The sequence below is a fragment of the Tursiops truncatus genome, chromosome 7, assembly GCF_011762595.2.
Source record: "Tursiops truncatus isolate mTurTru1 chromosome 7, mTurTru1.mat.Y, whole genome shotgun sequence".
Lineage (NCBI taxonomy): Eukaryota > Metazoa > Chordata > Mammalia > Artiodactyla > Delphinidae > Tursiops > Tursiops truncatus.
This window is the reverse complement of record NC_047040.1, coordinates 70874387-70890084: the sequence shown is the minus strand read 5'-3', so window position 1 is coordinate 70890084 and position 15698 is coordinate 70874387. Positions and strand designations below refer to the sequence as shown.

Here is a 15698-nt window from a genome sequence, read left to right as displayed (position 1 = left end):
CAAATGACAACAGAGAAAACAGCGGTAATTCTTCAATATTTAAAATAACTCCTTCCGTGAAAAATACTTTAGCATATGAAATTCCATATATATAGCTACATTTTCTCCTTGCTGACGCATATAAGTTGGTGTCTTAAAAATGTTTTTTAAAAAGTACAGAAGTCCTGTCGAGTATGTATAAAATGGGAAAATACTAAGTTCATACATACAAAAACTATCTGTCAGAACTAGGTGATTTCCAAAAATGTGATACAGGAATTGGCAGTAAAAATAAAAACAGAAATTCATAAAGAATAGTAAAGGACTGTATCTCAAAGCTCAGGCACAGAAACAAGTAACACCTACATGCTATGCTGAAATTCTCAATGACATGAGAATTGGGTTTTCACTGCAATTTTTAAACATTAAAAATAATACAATTTTCTATATTCTTTTCACTTTATCTTTTTCTTGATAACCGAAGGGACTGCACGTTCAGGTGGGGAACAAGGGGGACTGGAAGGCCGAAAAATAAATGTAAAGAGAATCATGAAAAATAAGTCATTCGTGATTCCATCTACCAACAGAGGAAAACACTTTTTAATATTTTGGCATATTTCCTTCCAGTCTTTTTTTATTCATGCATTTTTTGAGGCTGTATTGGATGCACAATTAACAAATGCAAATACAATTTTCCCCAGTTTACGTTACACTGCTTTGTAAGTCCGTATGTTTAAATGAATAAAGTGGAGTCAAAGTACATTTCTATCTATTAGAGCACTGCTATGTTTAACACCAAATTCTGTTGTGGCTGCTGCCATTTAATAGGCGTTAAACAACAATAGCTACATTGATTCATTATTTTAATACAGAATTTAGTCTGCTCCATTTAATTTTTTCACCTTGTCCTAATTTCAGGAAAAGCTTATGACTTCCTTCCTCATGGTATGTCTATCCTATTTTAAAATTTACTAAGCTTTTAGAATGTATTAAAGCAAAGCATTCTCTACAGATGCGAGTTTAAAAACAAACACCCACCAAACACCTACAGATGTCCAAGGAGAAAAACAATGTTTATTTTTCTGAGAAAGGCAAAGATGGCATCTGTGAAAACCAACAAGACAAAGGAAAGAATTCAGGAAATCATCATGCATATACTAATAATCAAATCCGTCCATTTTCGAGCAAATTAAAAGGTAGCATTTTTCATCAACAAGAGTGATTAACGCTCTTTTTTTCCTTCTCCAATCATATATTTGCATAAAATAAAGAACAGAGGGTTGAAAGGCTTTCTTTCCCCAAAGGGAAGGCAAACTCTGCTAACAAGAGCATAATACAGGAACAACTGTTCTGAAATATGGTGGGATGCTCTTCTCTATTTCTTTTTGGATTTTTTTTTTTTAATATGTGATTGACAGTCTCGTTTTCAAGCTCCAGATCCTTACCCTTTTGGGGGCTGCCCCCACTTTCTAAACAAAGTCCATTCTTAGAGGCTGTGTCAAGGTCTCCCAGGATCACACAGAGCCTCCCAGGACCACCCGCTGTTGCTTGCTCTGTTGGGACATTAATAATAATAACACCTTAGAAGGATTAACAACAACAACCCTGTGGAGTGGGCACTATTATCTTTATTTAACAGAAAGTGAGGCTTTGGGAGGTTAAGTGAAAAAGCATGCAAGACACAGAGCCAGAACTTAAGACGGGGTCTCTTTCAATTAGGTTGAGTGATGGTTAAAGAAGTTAAGATGTGAAATCGGCGTTACCAGGGCTCAAGGAATATGCTAAGAGGCAAGATTTTTGGAGGAAAACACGGGAATAATATGGTTTATAATTACGATTTCTTTTATAACTCGTTTTAAAAAGTGAGTTGGGTTCCCCACAGATAGGATTGCTGGATTTCGCAAATAAAAACACACAGTACCGCACAATATTTGGGACGTGCTTATACTAAAATATTATTCATTGTTTATCTGAAATTCCAATTTAAGTTGGTGTCCCGTACGCTACCCGAGAACCCTAGAGCAAAGGCCTTTATGAAACAAACAAAAAACACTAATAAATTACAAAGCTACAATTCCCAAAGCTGAAATCTGGGATGCTCTGTGTGCCACATGTCTTTGGGAGGCCAAGTAAAGGGAAGTGTAGTGGGGCTACAGCTGTTCTGGACCGAGCTTCCTTCTCTTTTTTCTGGTAGCTGACAGAACCCTTGACTCCAGAGACCTGAGCTTTCACCAACTAGGCCATTTAAATTCACTGCCTCAAAATTCCTGACCTTTTCCCACTTTATATGGATGTTGTGAAGATTAAATATAGCTGAGGTTGGGAAGGGATATCATATACATCTTTAAATATTTATTTATTGGCAGAGTGCTTTGGAAATATATTCTCAGAAACTTGGAAAGACTGACTCCCCCTGTCCCCGCCCACCCCAAGAAAGGGCTCAGAAAGTATTACCAATATATGATGAGCCCAGCTGACAGCAGTCTCTAAAAGGAAGGAAAGAACAAAAACGAGAAACGTGTTCAAAATCTGAAGCGAACTATGGAAAATGTAGTGAGATGCCAAAAGGGATGCCTAGCGGAAAAACTAGACGATCACTGATGATGGCGAATTCCGTACTTTTCAAACGGCCATGGTTACATATTTCAAACGGTTACCTTGACGCGCAAGCACTACTGAATCACAAACACACTGAAATAGCCTAATCCCAAAACAGGACAAGACCTTTTTATGTATACCAATTTAATTTTCTGCTAATTTCCCCTAAACCTCCAATTTCCGTGGCTTGAGTAGGTTTACCTTCTTTCAAAACGACAACAAATTGGGACTGGCTCAGACAGTGTTCATTTAAACATTTCTCTGAACACTTTAATCTTCAAACTTTAACAAAACCCAATCTACTACACATAAATTGCTGTGAACAGAAACTGCTTGAAGAGGATTAATCAACAGCTTTGTATGTCATCCTCTAACAAGGCCAAACACTGAATCACTGTTGAATTCTTCACGTGCAGCTACACCCAGTTAATCTTCAAGAAAGCAGCAAACTATGTAAATCTATTTAAACTGGGGAGATAAGTACTTCACTCATCAAAAGTTTTAGCAACACTTAACAAGTACAGCTATTGGTCGGCAAGATCATTTGAAAAGAAACACACACACACACACACACACACACACACACACACACACGAAAATTCTTATATGCACTCCCCGACCCCAAAGACCCCACTGCAAACCACTAGGCAAAAAAGTACTTGCTACACACCTCAATTTGTAAAAACCAAGTATATGACATCACTGAATCAACTACTTCAAGAAAAGCAGTTCCGAAATGGAAGTAAGGAAACAGGAAGGGGAAAGTAGCTAATAAAAGAATTCAAAATAAAATGGAAATATTTATCTTCTCTAATTAAAGGAAAGCACTTTTTCTTTTGAGACATACTAAAAATATTTTCACAACTACAGAAGTCCTACTAAAGGGCTTTCATTTTGCTTGTGGCGGTGTTCTCATACAGACTGGATTTGCTTAACGAATATCCTGCATCTGCACGTCACAGTCAACAATCATAGGCCATACACATTTCTCCACTGAGACTAGAACCAACAATCTTTGTCTAGGTTATCACCCACTCAAAGCATCTTACTCTGACCTGAGCCGAGCAGATGTATTTCTAACATGCTCATAGGCCTGTGATGCAGGAAAATCCTAAATGATGCCGGAGATCAGTGCTCCTTGACGTCCTCGATACACAACGTGGGGCAGGAGGGGAATGAGCACCACCCACCTCTGTTTAACTGAAACTGGCTGACTCCTATATTTGTAAAGTTTTAAGAAGAAATCGTACAATCACTCTGTAAAGCAATCCTTTAACATCAATGCCGATCCCAAATATCACGAACCCACCGTCCATGTCATTCACAGCATCCTCCTTCACCTGCAACTCCTTCCTCACCACCACCTCCCTGCACCTGTCCATGGCCCAGATAGGTGGGAGGAATCCCTAAACCAGACTTTTGAGACTAGAAGGGTGACGGGCAGTGATGCAGAGAAGCTCTGGATGAGTTTTCATTGAGATGTGCACGTAATAAGCAAGCTGCCGTAGTGTGGCTGTCTTAAGAGCTTGACTGCCAAAGCCTGGCTCTGCACTTTGGGTCATACAGACTGAGTACGGTACTTAATCTATGCCTCAGTTTTCTTAACTGTAAAATGGAGATATTACCATTACCTACCTCACAGGGCTGTCAAGATGACTAAATGAGTTAACCCACCTATAGCTGGGTGGTTCTCAGCAACCCACAGGCTATAAGATGCTCAGTGATGGTTTGCCACTATTAATATATATGTATAATACAAGTGTGACTCCAGCTTATTTTTTTTTCCAAAGGTGATTTTTAAGTATTCCTCGCATTCAGTGTTTTCTTCAGGCAAACTATCTGAAATCAGCTCTAACAGCTGATCATATATTTCTAGATGAAAATCAAACTGCCTTATAAACCTAAAATGGACCTATTCTTTCATCAAAATGAACAAACTAACGTGAACTGAAAGGTGCAAGCTTAATGTCACAAAATCTTATAAAAAGCATTAATTAGACTTCCCATTTAGACTAAGCCAGGATGAGATCACAAAGTCACTCATGGTAACCAGGTCCCCTTGCTGGAAGTGTGCTTTCCCAGTGAATGGCTAAATACTAACAAAAGAAACCTTTGACTCAAATACCACTGGTACCCGGGGTCTTGTGTCTGTATAATGCCTACACATTCATTTCTTTCTTCGCCTATAGAAAAAAGAAAGTCTGTTTGTTTTTCTGATTCAGTCAGCCCTTTTAGTCTCTGAATCTAAGGAGAGCCTAGTGAAAAGAAGAGCATCTTATCAGCGTGCTCCAGACCAGCAGGCTGTCCCCCTCCACACACAAAACCTCCAGCCCCTCACAGCAAAAGGCCTCGCCCTCAGAGCCTTTTCCCCATTTCAGAGCTAACACCCCACCGGGTTCCGACAACAAATAAATGAATACACAAGGCCCTTACATAATTAGCCATCTTTTCAGGTAGAGGGAGGTGGGGCGGGGGGAGGATTCAGGAGAATATTTATTGCAAATTGGCTTCATTTATGAAGTCGATGCAAGTGTACTGGATCTGAGGGCATTTATTTTAAATGAGGCCACATGAAGAGATTTTAGAGATGCCAGCTTCTGAATCTTGACAAATTTTAGTATATACTTCAGCCAAGTCACAAATGCAGATTTTTTTAAAAAAAAAAATTAAAGGAAGGGGCTTTTCTTAAACCAGGTAAAAGTTCCATTGACTTGGAAAGCAAGGGCATACAGACCAGGTGTGTTTACTGTCTTTGTAAGGGAAAGCTAACAAGTGAAAGAACCAAACACCAGAAAACAATACTTTTTGACAGTCATCGTATCAGAAAATTAGCATCATTTTCAGATATACTTATAGTAAGAGTGCCCTCCCTACCCCACCCCCCAAAATGACTTTGAGAACAAAAAGGACTAAACATAATCAATAATCCTGTGAACGCCTTTAGGAAAGCCACCAGGCATCACTGTCATCTGTCATGATCTTAACAGAGCCATGGTCTGCATGGAAGGATACAGTTTGATTGAATCATTATTGGGATAATAACTTAATTGATTTGTCTCAGTGGCTAAGGATGTAGACAAGAGATTATGGAAGAAAAATATCTGCAATCGTGTTTTTGTTTTCTCAACAAGCATCTTGCCACTGACCTCTAAATCAGTTTAACCTTTTCTAAACAGACCTGCACATTTTTTACATAATTTAAAGCTAGGTCTTGTTAATGCTGCTGCTGAAAGCCTCCGTGAGATTTACCACAACATGGCTTCAGTAACCTTCTTTTAAAAACAAAGATGAAAAACAAAACAAAAGGCCATGACTATAAGCTTCCAGTTCCACTCCTTTTCCCGGCAGGGGATTTTGATCTAACCACTAAAGTGCCTTTGGAGTTCAATCTGTTAAAAAATGTATGAAACGGTATTAAAATAGGAAAAGGCATGTGTATGACTCAGGCTTATCCAAGTATCTCTGCAACTAGGATGTCACAGGATTTCCCTGTGCTGCTGAAAACTGAAAACCTTGAGAAAGTGACAGTAGAAGTTCCTGTTTCTTTTTCTTTCTTTTCTTTTTTTTTAATATATAAATGGGAGGGGGAGCGAGCGCGAACACACACACACACACACACACACACACACACACACACACACACACACACACACACACACACACACACACGTCTTCCGGGTTTCGTACGAATCGGGCAGGTTCTTTGAGGTTCCAAGTGAAGATTGTTGTATCCCAATCTTAAGACTTATTATCGTACTCTTCCACACACAAAGGTTTCCGGAAAAAAACCCAAACTTGTTGCAGAGCTGGGCGAAGCCCCCGGCGCGCTCCTGCTCTCGCCGCGCCGCCGCCCCTTCCCCTTCCTCCGCGTCCCGCCCGGCCCGGCCGGAGGGGGCGAGGGCATCTCCCCGGCTAAGGTCACCGGCCCGAGCCGTCCCCGCGGGCCGCCTCCTGCGAAACAAGGTCACCGCCCGGCCCGGTCCCTCCGAGGACGACCGCGGAGTCCGGCCGAGCGCTGCCACCCTTTGTAGAGCGCGGCGGCCGGCCTCCCCGCGGCATCCCCGCCGCCGCCTCACCTGCTTGCGATAGGGCGTCCTGCAGCTGCTACTGCCCCCAGGGTTGCCGCTGCTGCTGGGGAAGATCATCGCGGCGGGCGCAGGCGGCGGGCGCGGGCGCGGGGCAGCCTCGCTGCGAGGGGGAGGGCGCAGGGAGGGGGCCGGCCGGGGCCGCGGCCGCTCTGGGAACTCCCTCTCGCCGCGCGGCGGCGGCCGGCTGGGGCTGCAGCTCCGGGCTGACTTCTCCTCCGCCCTCGACCTCCGGACTCTCCTAAAAGTGCGGCGCGGCGGCGGCAGGCAGGACTCTGGCAGCTCCGGCGGCCGCCGCCCTGCGTGCCATGGACGGGAGTTCGCCCGCGGAGCTGGCGGCGCCGCGGACTCTCCCGGCGGCAGCGGAGGAGCAGCGCCGCCGCGTCCCCACCTCCCGCGGCCTCAACCACCGCCCCGAGAGCGCGCCGGCCGGGGGCGGGGAGGCGGCCGCGCACCGCCTCGCGCCGCGCCCAGGCCCACCAGCGCCTCCCCGCCCTCCCGCCCGGCGCCGCGCCCGCCGCCCAGCCGGCCGGCTGGCCCCCGGGCGCTCCCTCCCGGGCTCGGGGCCGGAGCGGGGGCCGCGCGGCCCGGGGAGCCACCGGCGCCCCCGCTCTGGTGCAATGGTTGGGTCTGGCTCCCCGCATGCCGCACATTCCTTGGAGTACCCACCCCCCTCGTCTTTTCTTTTTTCCCCCTCGGCTCTTGGCTTCAGCACCCGCGGCAGCTTTGCACCCGGGCTCGAAGCCCCTTTTCAGGGCACCGCGCCGGGGATCACGCTAACACCTGGGTAGGAAGCCAACTGGTCCCAAGTCTTCTTTTTCTCTTTCACCCTTCCAAACTATCCCCCCGACCGTCCACTCCCCCAGAAAAGGTGCGGGCAATCACTCCTACTTCAACGAACAAACCAGCCTTCCATCAAACCTCTGCAAATCCCCGTTCCCCCAATTCGCACGCTAAAATTTTAGCAGAGAAAATGTCTCCACTCCCCACCCCCTAACCGCAAAAACGCACGGTAAAGTTCGTACTTCATTCCTATGCCAGAGTTGGCAAGCTTACCTTCAAGATGCCAAAGTCAAATAGCGAAAATCATTTCAATCCATCGGTTTAGTAAGCCTTCCCGAAAACTGGAAGTGTGTGATCCTTCTATATGTTAATTATGAGATGCGACACAAATGTGTTCTATTGAAGGGACACAGAAACTGCAAAACAGGGACAAAGTGAGGAGGTAGTTTCCTTTGTTTTTCAATTGAAATTAAGGCGACTCAAGATGCCCCCCGCCTTTTTTTCTGGATCGCCTTTGCGTTCGTTAGTGTATCTAGCCTAGAACCTGTGCAAGGCAGACGGCCTCTACAGCAAGTCCCACCGGCAAGAGCCCCGCGGTCTGTGGATGGGCCACTGGGACAGCTGGCCTGTTCAGCAGTGACTATTACAGGGTTATATTACCGCACTAAGCGGTCAATATTACAGCGTTCTTCCTTGGCCTCTGGCCTCTAACGCCTTCCTGGAAAGGGCCATCTGCCATGATAATGAAAAAGCCTAACTCGGCTAAGAAGTGAAGGCTCTCAACTTCTGGCTGCCATAAGGAAAACAAAGTGTCCCCTATGGAAACCGAGTCTTCTAGCAAAGCTGTGACCATTCAAGGGTGTTTCCAGCAACAAGGAACTAAAAAATATCCATCCTAGATATCCTTCCTACTGCTGACCTAGGGAGCCACCTCCATATGATGAAGGGCTCCCAACATTCTCAAGCACACCTGATTGAAAACAACTATATACACAAACTATATATATATATATAAAATTCTTAACTCTTCATAAAAAAAAAAAGCAGCAGCAAACTTACTCTAAGTGCAGTACTAGGTGCACAATGGGCAAGTACGAACTTGCTAGATAACATTCACAGAAACGTATTTGTTCTTTAAAATGATTTAATAGAAACAATACAACTAACATTCAGTTCTGTGTTAATATATATGCTATTTCGGGCTACTGCATGCATTTACGATTGTTTGGGCTGCCCCTTTGCTGCCTCCTCTCACAGGGACCTTTTACCACAAGTTATCTACCACAGGTATAAAATATAAGGTTTTAAGTAGAACTGTTCAAGTCATAGATGCCTTTTCCTGAGAACTTAATGCCCAAGACCCCAGCAGTTCAAACCTGTCATCTATGGAAAAAATTCCATGTACAACCTCACTTGTCATGACTGGTCTCTTAGGAAACCACAGTCTAAACCACAAAAGAACAGCATAGATTAATTTTTCTATGGCTCTTCTCTAAGGTCATGATACTTTGGATATTGTGCTATTCTAGAATGGGAAGACTTGATTTGATACCCTGCAATTGTTTTACAGGGATAAGACATGATTTTAAATGATAATAAAATTTAAATTGGAATACAAAAGCAATTCTAATACTAGATACTAAAATATACTAAGAATACTAAAAATATTAAAAGGACTATTTTTAAGAATAAAAAGGATATCTAAATAGCAAAAAAACAAAGTGTTCTATATAGTGTATGACATAAAAGGAGATAACTCAAGGTGTATAGTTTTAAAAACAATGTCTACAAGCCAGGGTTCAGAAGTTCCAGAGTTAGGTAGGTACTACGCACTTAACTAGGTAAAGCATTGCAAAGAAAGGAGAAGATAGATTTTCCACCCTCAAAGACTATAAAATATAAAATGTAACAAAGTCACTAAAGCCCAAATAATTCCAACCTAAGAGAAATAACAGAAACATGAAACCATATATGTATATATACTCAATTATAGATATTCACAAGTGCTTAGTTATAAATGATTATAGGAATAGATCCTAGTGAGATTCATCTGGGAAAGTTTATTGACCTTTGAAACAAATATGTTTTAAGACAAAGTAAGGAAACATTCCAGAGAAACTGCAAGTTATCACGGTAAGAATTAGGGCTTTGGAATCTGCCCTGTAGATGCTCATCTTCCTGAAAGGGAAACTGAGACTGCTGCCTGGGCGGTCAGACAACATCCTCCTCCCGCAGCTCAGCTGGTGGGTAAAGTTGTGGGAATCTGACCCAGGGGCAGCCAATCCACAGATAGGCCAGTGACCTATGACATGGCTGGGACTGAAAAAATGAGCGGAGCCAATCAGATCCTCACCCTTGGGAATTTAATTCAGAAAACTCCAGTTAGGAAAGGGGCAGAAACTGCAAGAGTGCCAGGGGGTAGAGTTGAGGCCACAAAAAGCCAAAACCATATGCAAGGCAAGGTTATGAGGAAGCAGAAACTATGAGTAACAGGAAGCTGACTGGCAGCAAGCGGAGAGGCAAGCAGATGCCAGGAGCGGGTGAGCACTTGGCCGTGAGATGGAGTCCCTGAAGCTGCTTTGGCTCTTGCGACTGACAACAGCCCCTCCGTGTGTACACTTAACCAGCCCCACCCCTCTTTCTCAGAGAGCTTAAGTGAATCTGGGCTTTGCAATCTAAGGAACAAAATTAAAACAGCCCAACAGATTTGGTGGCTGCACGTTTCAGCTTTCCACTTGCTAGCCACACGGCTTTGGGCAAGTCAGTTAACCTGAGTCCCAGACTCCTCCCTGACGGTCTTAAGTGTATCTATGGTACTCCAACAAAAGTACCAAACTCAATAAATGGCAGCTGTCATTATTGTGTCTCCAGGTTTCAGAGTGGTGGTTTGTAGACTTAAGTGGGTATACTGTGTAAATAACTGATGTTAGTAAGGCTGGCTGACCATCCAAGAGCAGGAGCAAGGGTGTAGTTGGAATTGACAAGTAAAAAAAAGAGCAAATTTAGGTAAGGAGAACTGTGTGTTGAATGGCTGAATGAAGACGCTTTCTAAGGCTTAACTCTAAGAGGTTTAAGAAAAAAAAAAGTCTGACAGAAGGTCTGTTTCAAGAGCTAGGTGAACTCAAGTTTCTCTCCCACACTTGTTTTTGTCCTGTTTCCTTTAAAGAGGTTGTGTGTTGGACCAGAGCCATTTCTGTATGAATGGGAAGACTGTGAGTGGTATCAGAGATCACACTGTGAGGCAGGAGGGGGCTATGAATGAGGATAATAAAGATGGAGCCATCAGTACATGCAGGAGCCTGCAGCCTTGTAGAGCAGATGAGACTTGGCTACTCCCAAGTGTTTGTATAACTGCAATCTGAGACTCTTGAATTGAGAAGATATTTGTCCCACAGAAACATTCTGAAAATGAGACTTTCATTTATTAATTTCACATCTCATTTCACTTTCACAGCAACGCTATGAGGTTGGAAGGGTTATTAGGCTTCATTTACAGATGAGAGGAAAACAAGTTAAGACTGACTGACTTAACCATAGAGCAAGGAAGTAGCAAGTAAATGTTTAAACCTAGGCTTAGCTAGGGTTAAAAGACCCTGTCCTGTGCTCCTTCAACACTATAATGCTGTGGACTCAAAAAAGCCTTATAAATAATGCTACAATTCCCAGGTGAGTACTCGTAACCTCTACAGCACCGAGTTGCTGGACACGAAAAATGCAAGGCATTAAGTGATAAGTGCCAGCCAAGTGGTCTAGACAATCATGTGCTATGCCAGTCCACTGCAGGGAGAGATCAATACAGGATGTAACATGGGTGTGGGGAGCTCAGCTGTATAAATGTTTTGTTTGAGGGACATTCAGAAAGAAGCACTGTGAAGATGAGAAGAAAAACAAAAAGAGCGGGAGAGAGATGGATGGTATGAGAGAGGACGTAGATTTGGGGTGACTGCTGCTGAAATCATCACTAATCAATGAGCTCCTTGAAGGCAGCAGCAAAATCAAAAGGCTAGGAGAGCCCCCATTCCAACACATGCATTACTGAACCTCATATAAGAGAGGAGCCTTTGAGTAAAATTACTACAAAGAAAGTGTGGTGGGAAAGCTAAGCTTTGAAAGAAGGGAAAAAAATAGGGGGAGAGAAGATGTCCAATGAGATAAAAATAGAACACCGCTATCAACAAAAGAATAGACCTGTAGCAGGGTCTATCCCTCTATCACTGCTAAATAATTTCAAGCACCCATTTTTATTTGGATCACATTAAAAACAGAAAAGAATGAAGAGGAAGAATTCATCCAACATTACTTCACATTACAATCTTTAAGGAATAAAATACAACCAAATAGTATTGGTTAGTGTAAACAGTTCATGCTAAAAAAATTGTTTACATTTGAGAGTACTTATGTTTAAAAGCTCGCAAGCCTCTAGCTCCCAGCAAAACAGAAAAAGGAAAAAAAAAATTATGAGGTCAGCAGATTCTTTAAATTTCTGTTCTTTCCTGGTACAAAATAGAGTTGATAAAGTGTCTTGTTTCTAAAGGAGCAGCAATATTTTCTATTATTTACTATTTTGCTTTTTTAAAATTTTATAATTCTTGTTCTAGACCTAAAGTCTCCCTGGATACATATAAAATCACATGTATATAAAAATGAAACCACTGTAATAAAACTATAGCTCTATAGCTATAATCCTAGAAGGCATATAGAACAACATAAACAAAGCCAAATTCTGATGAGTCTTACCAAAAACAACATTCTAATGATTCTTAAACCTATCCTGGTGAACAAAACAGAAGAAATAGGCTTTGCCCTGCTGCTGCTTCTCTGAATGGACTAATAAATACCTGTCATTTATTGAGTAACTACTATATTCTAGGCAATTTCTCAGCAGGTTCCTCTCCCCTGCCCCCCATTCACTCACAACACACACACACACATACCCACCATTAGAGAATGATTAGCCCATTTTATAGAAGAGAAAACTGAGGCTCAGAGGCTTAAGCAACCTTTCCAAGGCCACAGATCTAATACATAATGGAGCTGAGGTTTGAACTTAGGTCTCTCTGACTCCAAGTCTCCAAGCTCCAATGACACTCGTGATCGTTATTATTACTATGATCTATGGTTCAAGTCCAAACCCCATAGGGAAAAACATAGGAGCTCAATCCTGGGTGTGTATCTGAGCTTCAGTTACCATGAATATGACCTTGGGCGAGTCACTTTTAAAAAGATATGAAATTACATTGAATTTCCATTCAGTTGATTATAAAGGCAAAATTTCCAATATTAGAACATATAGTTAATAGTACAAATACATATTCTGACCCAACCTAGCTCCTAAATCTCATTTAACTGATAGTTGCTAAAATATAACTCCTCTCTTACAACCACCAGCTTTATTTTCTGGGATAGTTGGTGGGATGAAGTTGGGAGAGAAGCAGAAAGAACTATCTTCTAAAAGCTGGGATGGTGATTAGATGAAAGGTATTTCCAGAATCCTGAACTGAAACTGAGAATATAATTTCACTCAAAAAATAGTGGAAAATCGTATTAGAGATTAGTTTCGTTATGGGATTCATACATGCTTATCGGACAACTAACATCCTATTCATCATTTAGGATATTTCTCTCTGTGGCAAAACATCCTCTAAATTCCAAACAAATAATTTACACTCAAAAAATTTTGGATATCATCTATTCATAAATTAGCTACAGCCTTGTTCTTGCAAAATAGTTAATAAAATTCAAATCTCACTCAAATTTCTGGCATAGTGGTTCTCTGTACGTTAAACTTCTTTTCCTATGTTTTTCTATAAAAATAAGTACTTGGGTCCTTATTCTTTCCAAAAACCAAAATCTTGGGGGTAGCTATATGAATTAAAAATTCAAGATTTTTGTTTTCGTTTGGTTTACACTATATTGAATTTGTATCTGTAGATCAAATTCTATAACAAAATAAAGGAGAGTCAACTATCTGGGAAACCAGGAGAAAGAGAAGCTCCATTTTGCATTTATTGTGGATTACTGTTTTCCTAATTTACCTGGATGGATGCCTCAATCCTCTACATTCTTTGACTGTGGGAATATAGTATTAGAGCTGTTATTCTCCATCCTTTAGCAAGCCTATAAGAAAATAAGTGCTTCTTTTCAAAATACTTTGAGATAATTCAATGAGTTTTCCATGAATTACAGTAAAATTACAAATTATGAAAGATATTAAGTGATTTTTGCAATTACAGCTTATCTAAAGAGATGGAAGTAACATAATCATCTACTGTAGTGATCAAACTATGTATAAAGGATAAGAGCTGAGATAGGAAGGGAAGGGCTGATGTGCTGTGGAAACAGCTAATCACATCCACCTCTGGCTACATGACTTGGGAAGAGACAAAAAGTACTTAGGAAATCAACAGAATTTTTGGAAAACTAGAGCCAAAAAAAAAACCAAACCTCTAAATCATGAAAAACAAAATTCAAACCTGGAAAAACTGTGTCCTTTCCATGAGTAAAATTTAACTGTTAGAAAATTTGGATAGTACAGACTGAGCAACTAACTATACCTTGGACAAACAAAACCCTCGTATAAGCCAAGAATGATAAAAGGTATAAGACATTCCTAAATGTCTGGGAGACATAACTAAGGTCTATGCAAAACCTGGGATCCAGAGCACAAATTAGGATTTAAAGCATTCAAAATACAGAGAAAAAACCCCAACAAAACAGTTTCCTTTCTCTTTAGCTGCTAAGCTGACCATTACATTAGTTTATTTCACCTGAAGAGGAGGATAACAGAATAATTAATAACATCCTTTAAGTAAATAAGGATGCTGAAAAGCTTTCTATTCTCCCCTGAATTATAAATGTGAAGGTTCACACAACAAAATACAGAATTAGAAGTAAATTTCTATTCAGTTGGGGACACATGAAGGCAAACTTTCCAGCAGTAGAATATTTAGTTAAGAGTACTGCAGTGGGCTACATAAGGAGCTTTTAAAAATTCTCCACCCGAAGTGTCTTTAAGAATGACTAGTTCTGGGTTATCTAATACACTTAACACATGGGACAAACGGATGACAGACCTGTGGCAAATTGATACTCCCCAAGAGAAGAGAAGGCAAATGAGGAAATTCTGATATTGTCATGACAATGTGACTGACCATGACATCAGCAATTCCTAATTCCAAACTATGAAGAACACTCCGAGAATGCTGACAACACATTAAACAGATCCTCCCAGAACCACCCTTCCTTCACCTCCCAATCTAATATTTGATCTAGTGGCAGATGTGATGAAGTTTCAACTAAAGGATTATTGAATGTTAAAATCTATTAAATTCTCCTAAGTTGGAGGAAGCACTAGGAGGAAGCAATAGATAATAGCTGAAGACATTTTTCAGACCTATCATATGTATCATATTATATCATAGCATATTATAAAATGTTACAATTTATAAAACGCTTTATTGTACATCTCATTAAAGTCTCAGGGAAGGAGGCAGGGCAGGCATCCTCCACTTTTTTTAAACAGGAGAGTAAGCCTCAGGTAGGTTAAACGACTTGACCTGGGTCATGAAGCTGAACCTTAAGGTTGGAAAGAATTATTAAAAGCCAGTTCCCGTGCCTGACGTATAATAATCACTCAAGAAATAATACAATAATAGAATGAATGCTACTGTCTCTCCTTGGACACCACGACCGACAATAAATTCAATCTATCCATATTTAGTCATTTCTATTAGAAGGTTCTTTGTTAAACAGCCTCCAAATCTGAACCTATTCCTACCCCAGGACTAGAGTCTTTCTCTTCTATAGATTGCATACAGCTTTCGTCTGTATTCTATACTGTCCAACCCATAAAAGTGAGGGTGGAGTCATCTTATTTTGAGCCTTAACAACCTTGTAAGAGTGCTTAAACAGTCTGTAAATCTCTAATGAGTTACTTAACCTACTGTCTTACACGCAGTAAATTTTTTTGGAGGCATGAATGCATGAGGAATGGTAGCTTTCTTACACAGACACACACACACACACACACACACACACACACAAATGACAGAAATGATGATTTGCATCCTCTTTTCAAAATGATGATTACTTGAAATTAGAAAGAGTTGAATGTAAGAAATGGAGCGATCAAATCGTAAAGACTACATTTTACAGATTATATTAAACATGGTGAATTTGCGTCCTAATCTTTAGATCACTTGGGATCCTAAGAGGTGTTGTAATGAATGTTGCATTTTGCATTTGTATGTTACT

The 15698-nt window shown here is 41.4% G+C and overlaps 1 protein-coding gene across 13 annotated transcripts in view; it reads right to left on the bottom strand.

Moving 5' to 3' along the window:
* Window positions 1–15698, bottom strand: part of RBMS1 (RNA binding motif single stranded interacting protein 1) — a 212789-nt gene that overhangs the window by 124045 nt on the left and 73046 nt on the right. For 2 of the 13 annotated variants that reach the window (XM_033860106.2, XM_033860100.2), the window contains exon 1: window positions 6654–6994. The exons of the other annotated variants lie outside the window; for them this stretch is intronic. In XM_033860106.2, coding sequence (XP_033715997.1) covers window positions 6654–6722 — 69 coding nt within the window. In that variant the 5' untranslated portion in view covers window positions 6723–6994. Of the gene's footprint in view, window positions 1–6653; window positions 6995–15698 lie in introns of those variants that run through there. 13 annotated transcript variants of the gene reach the window in all.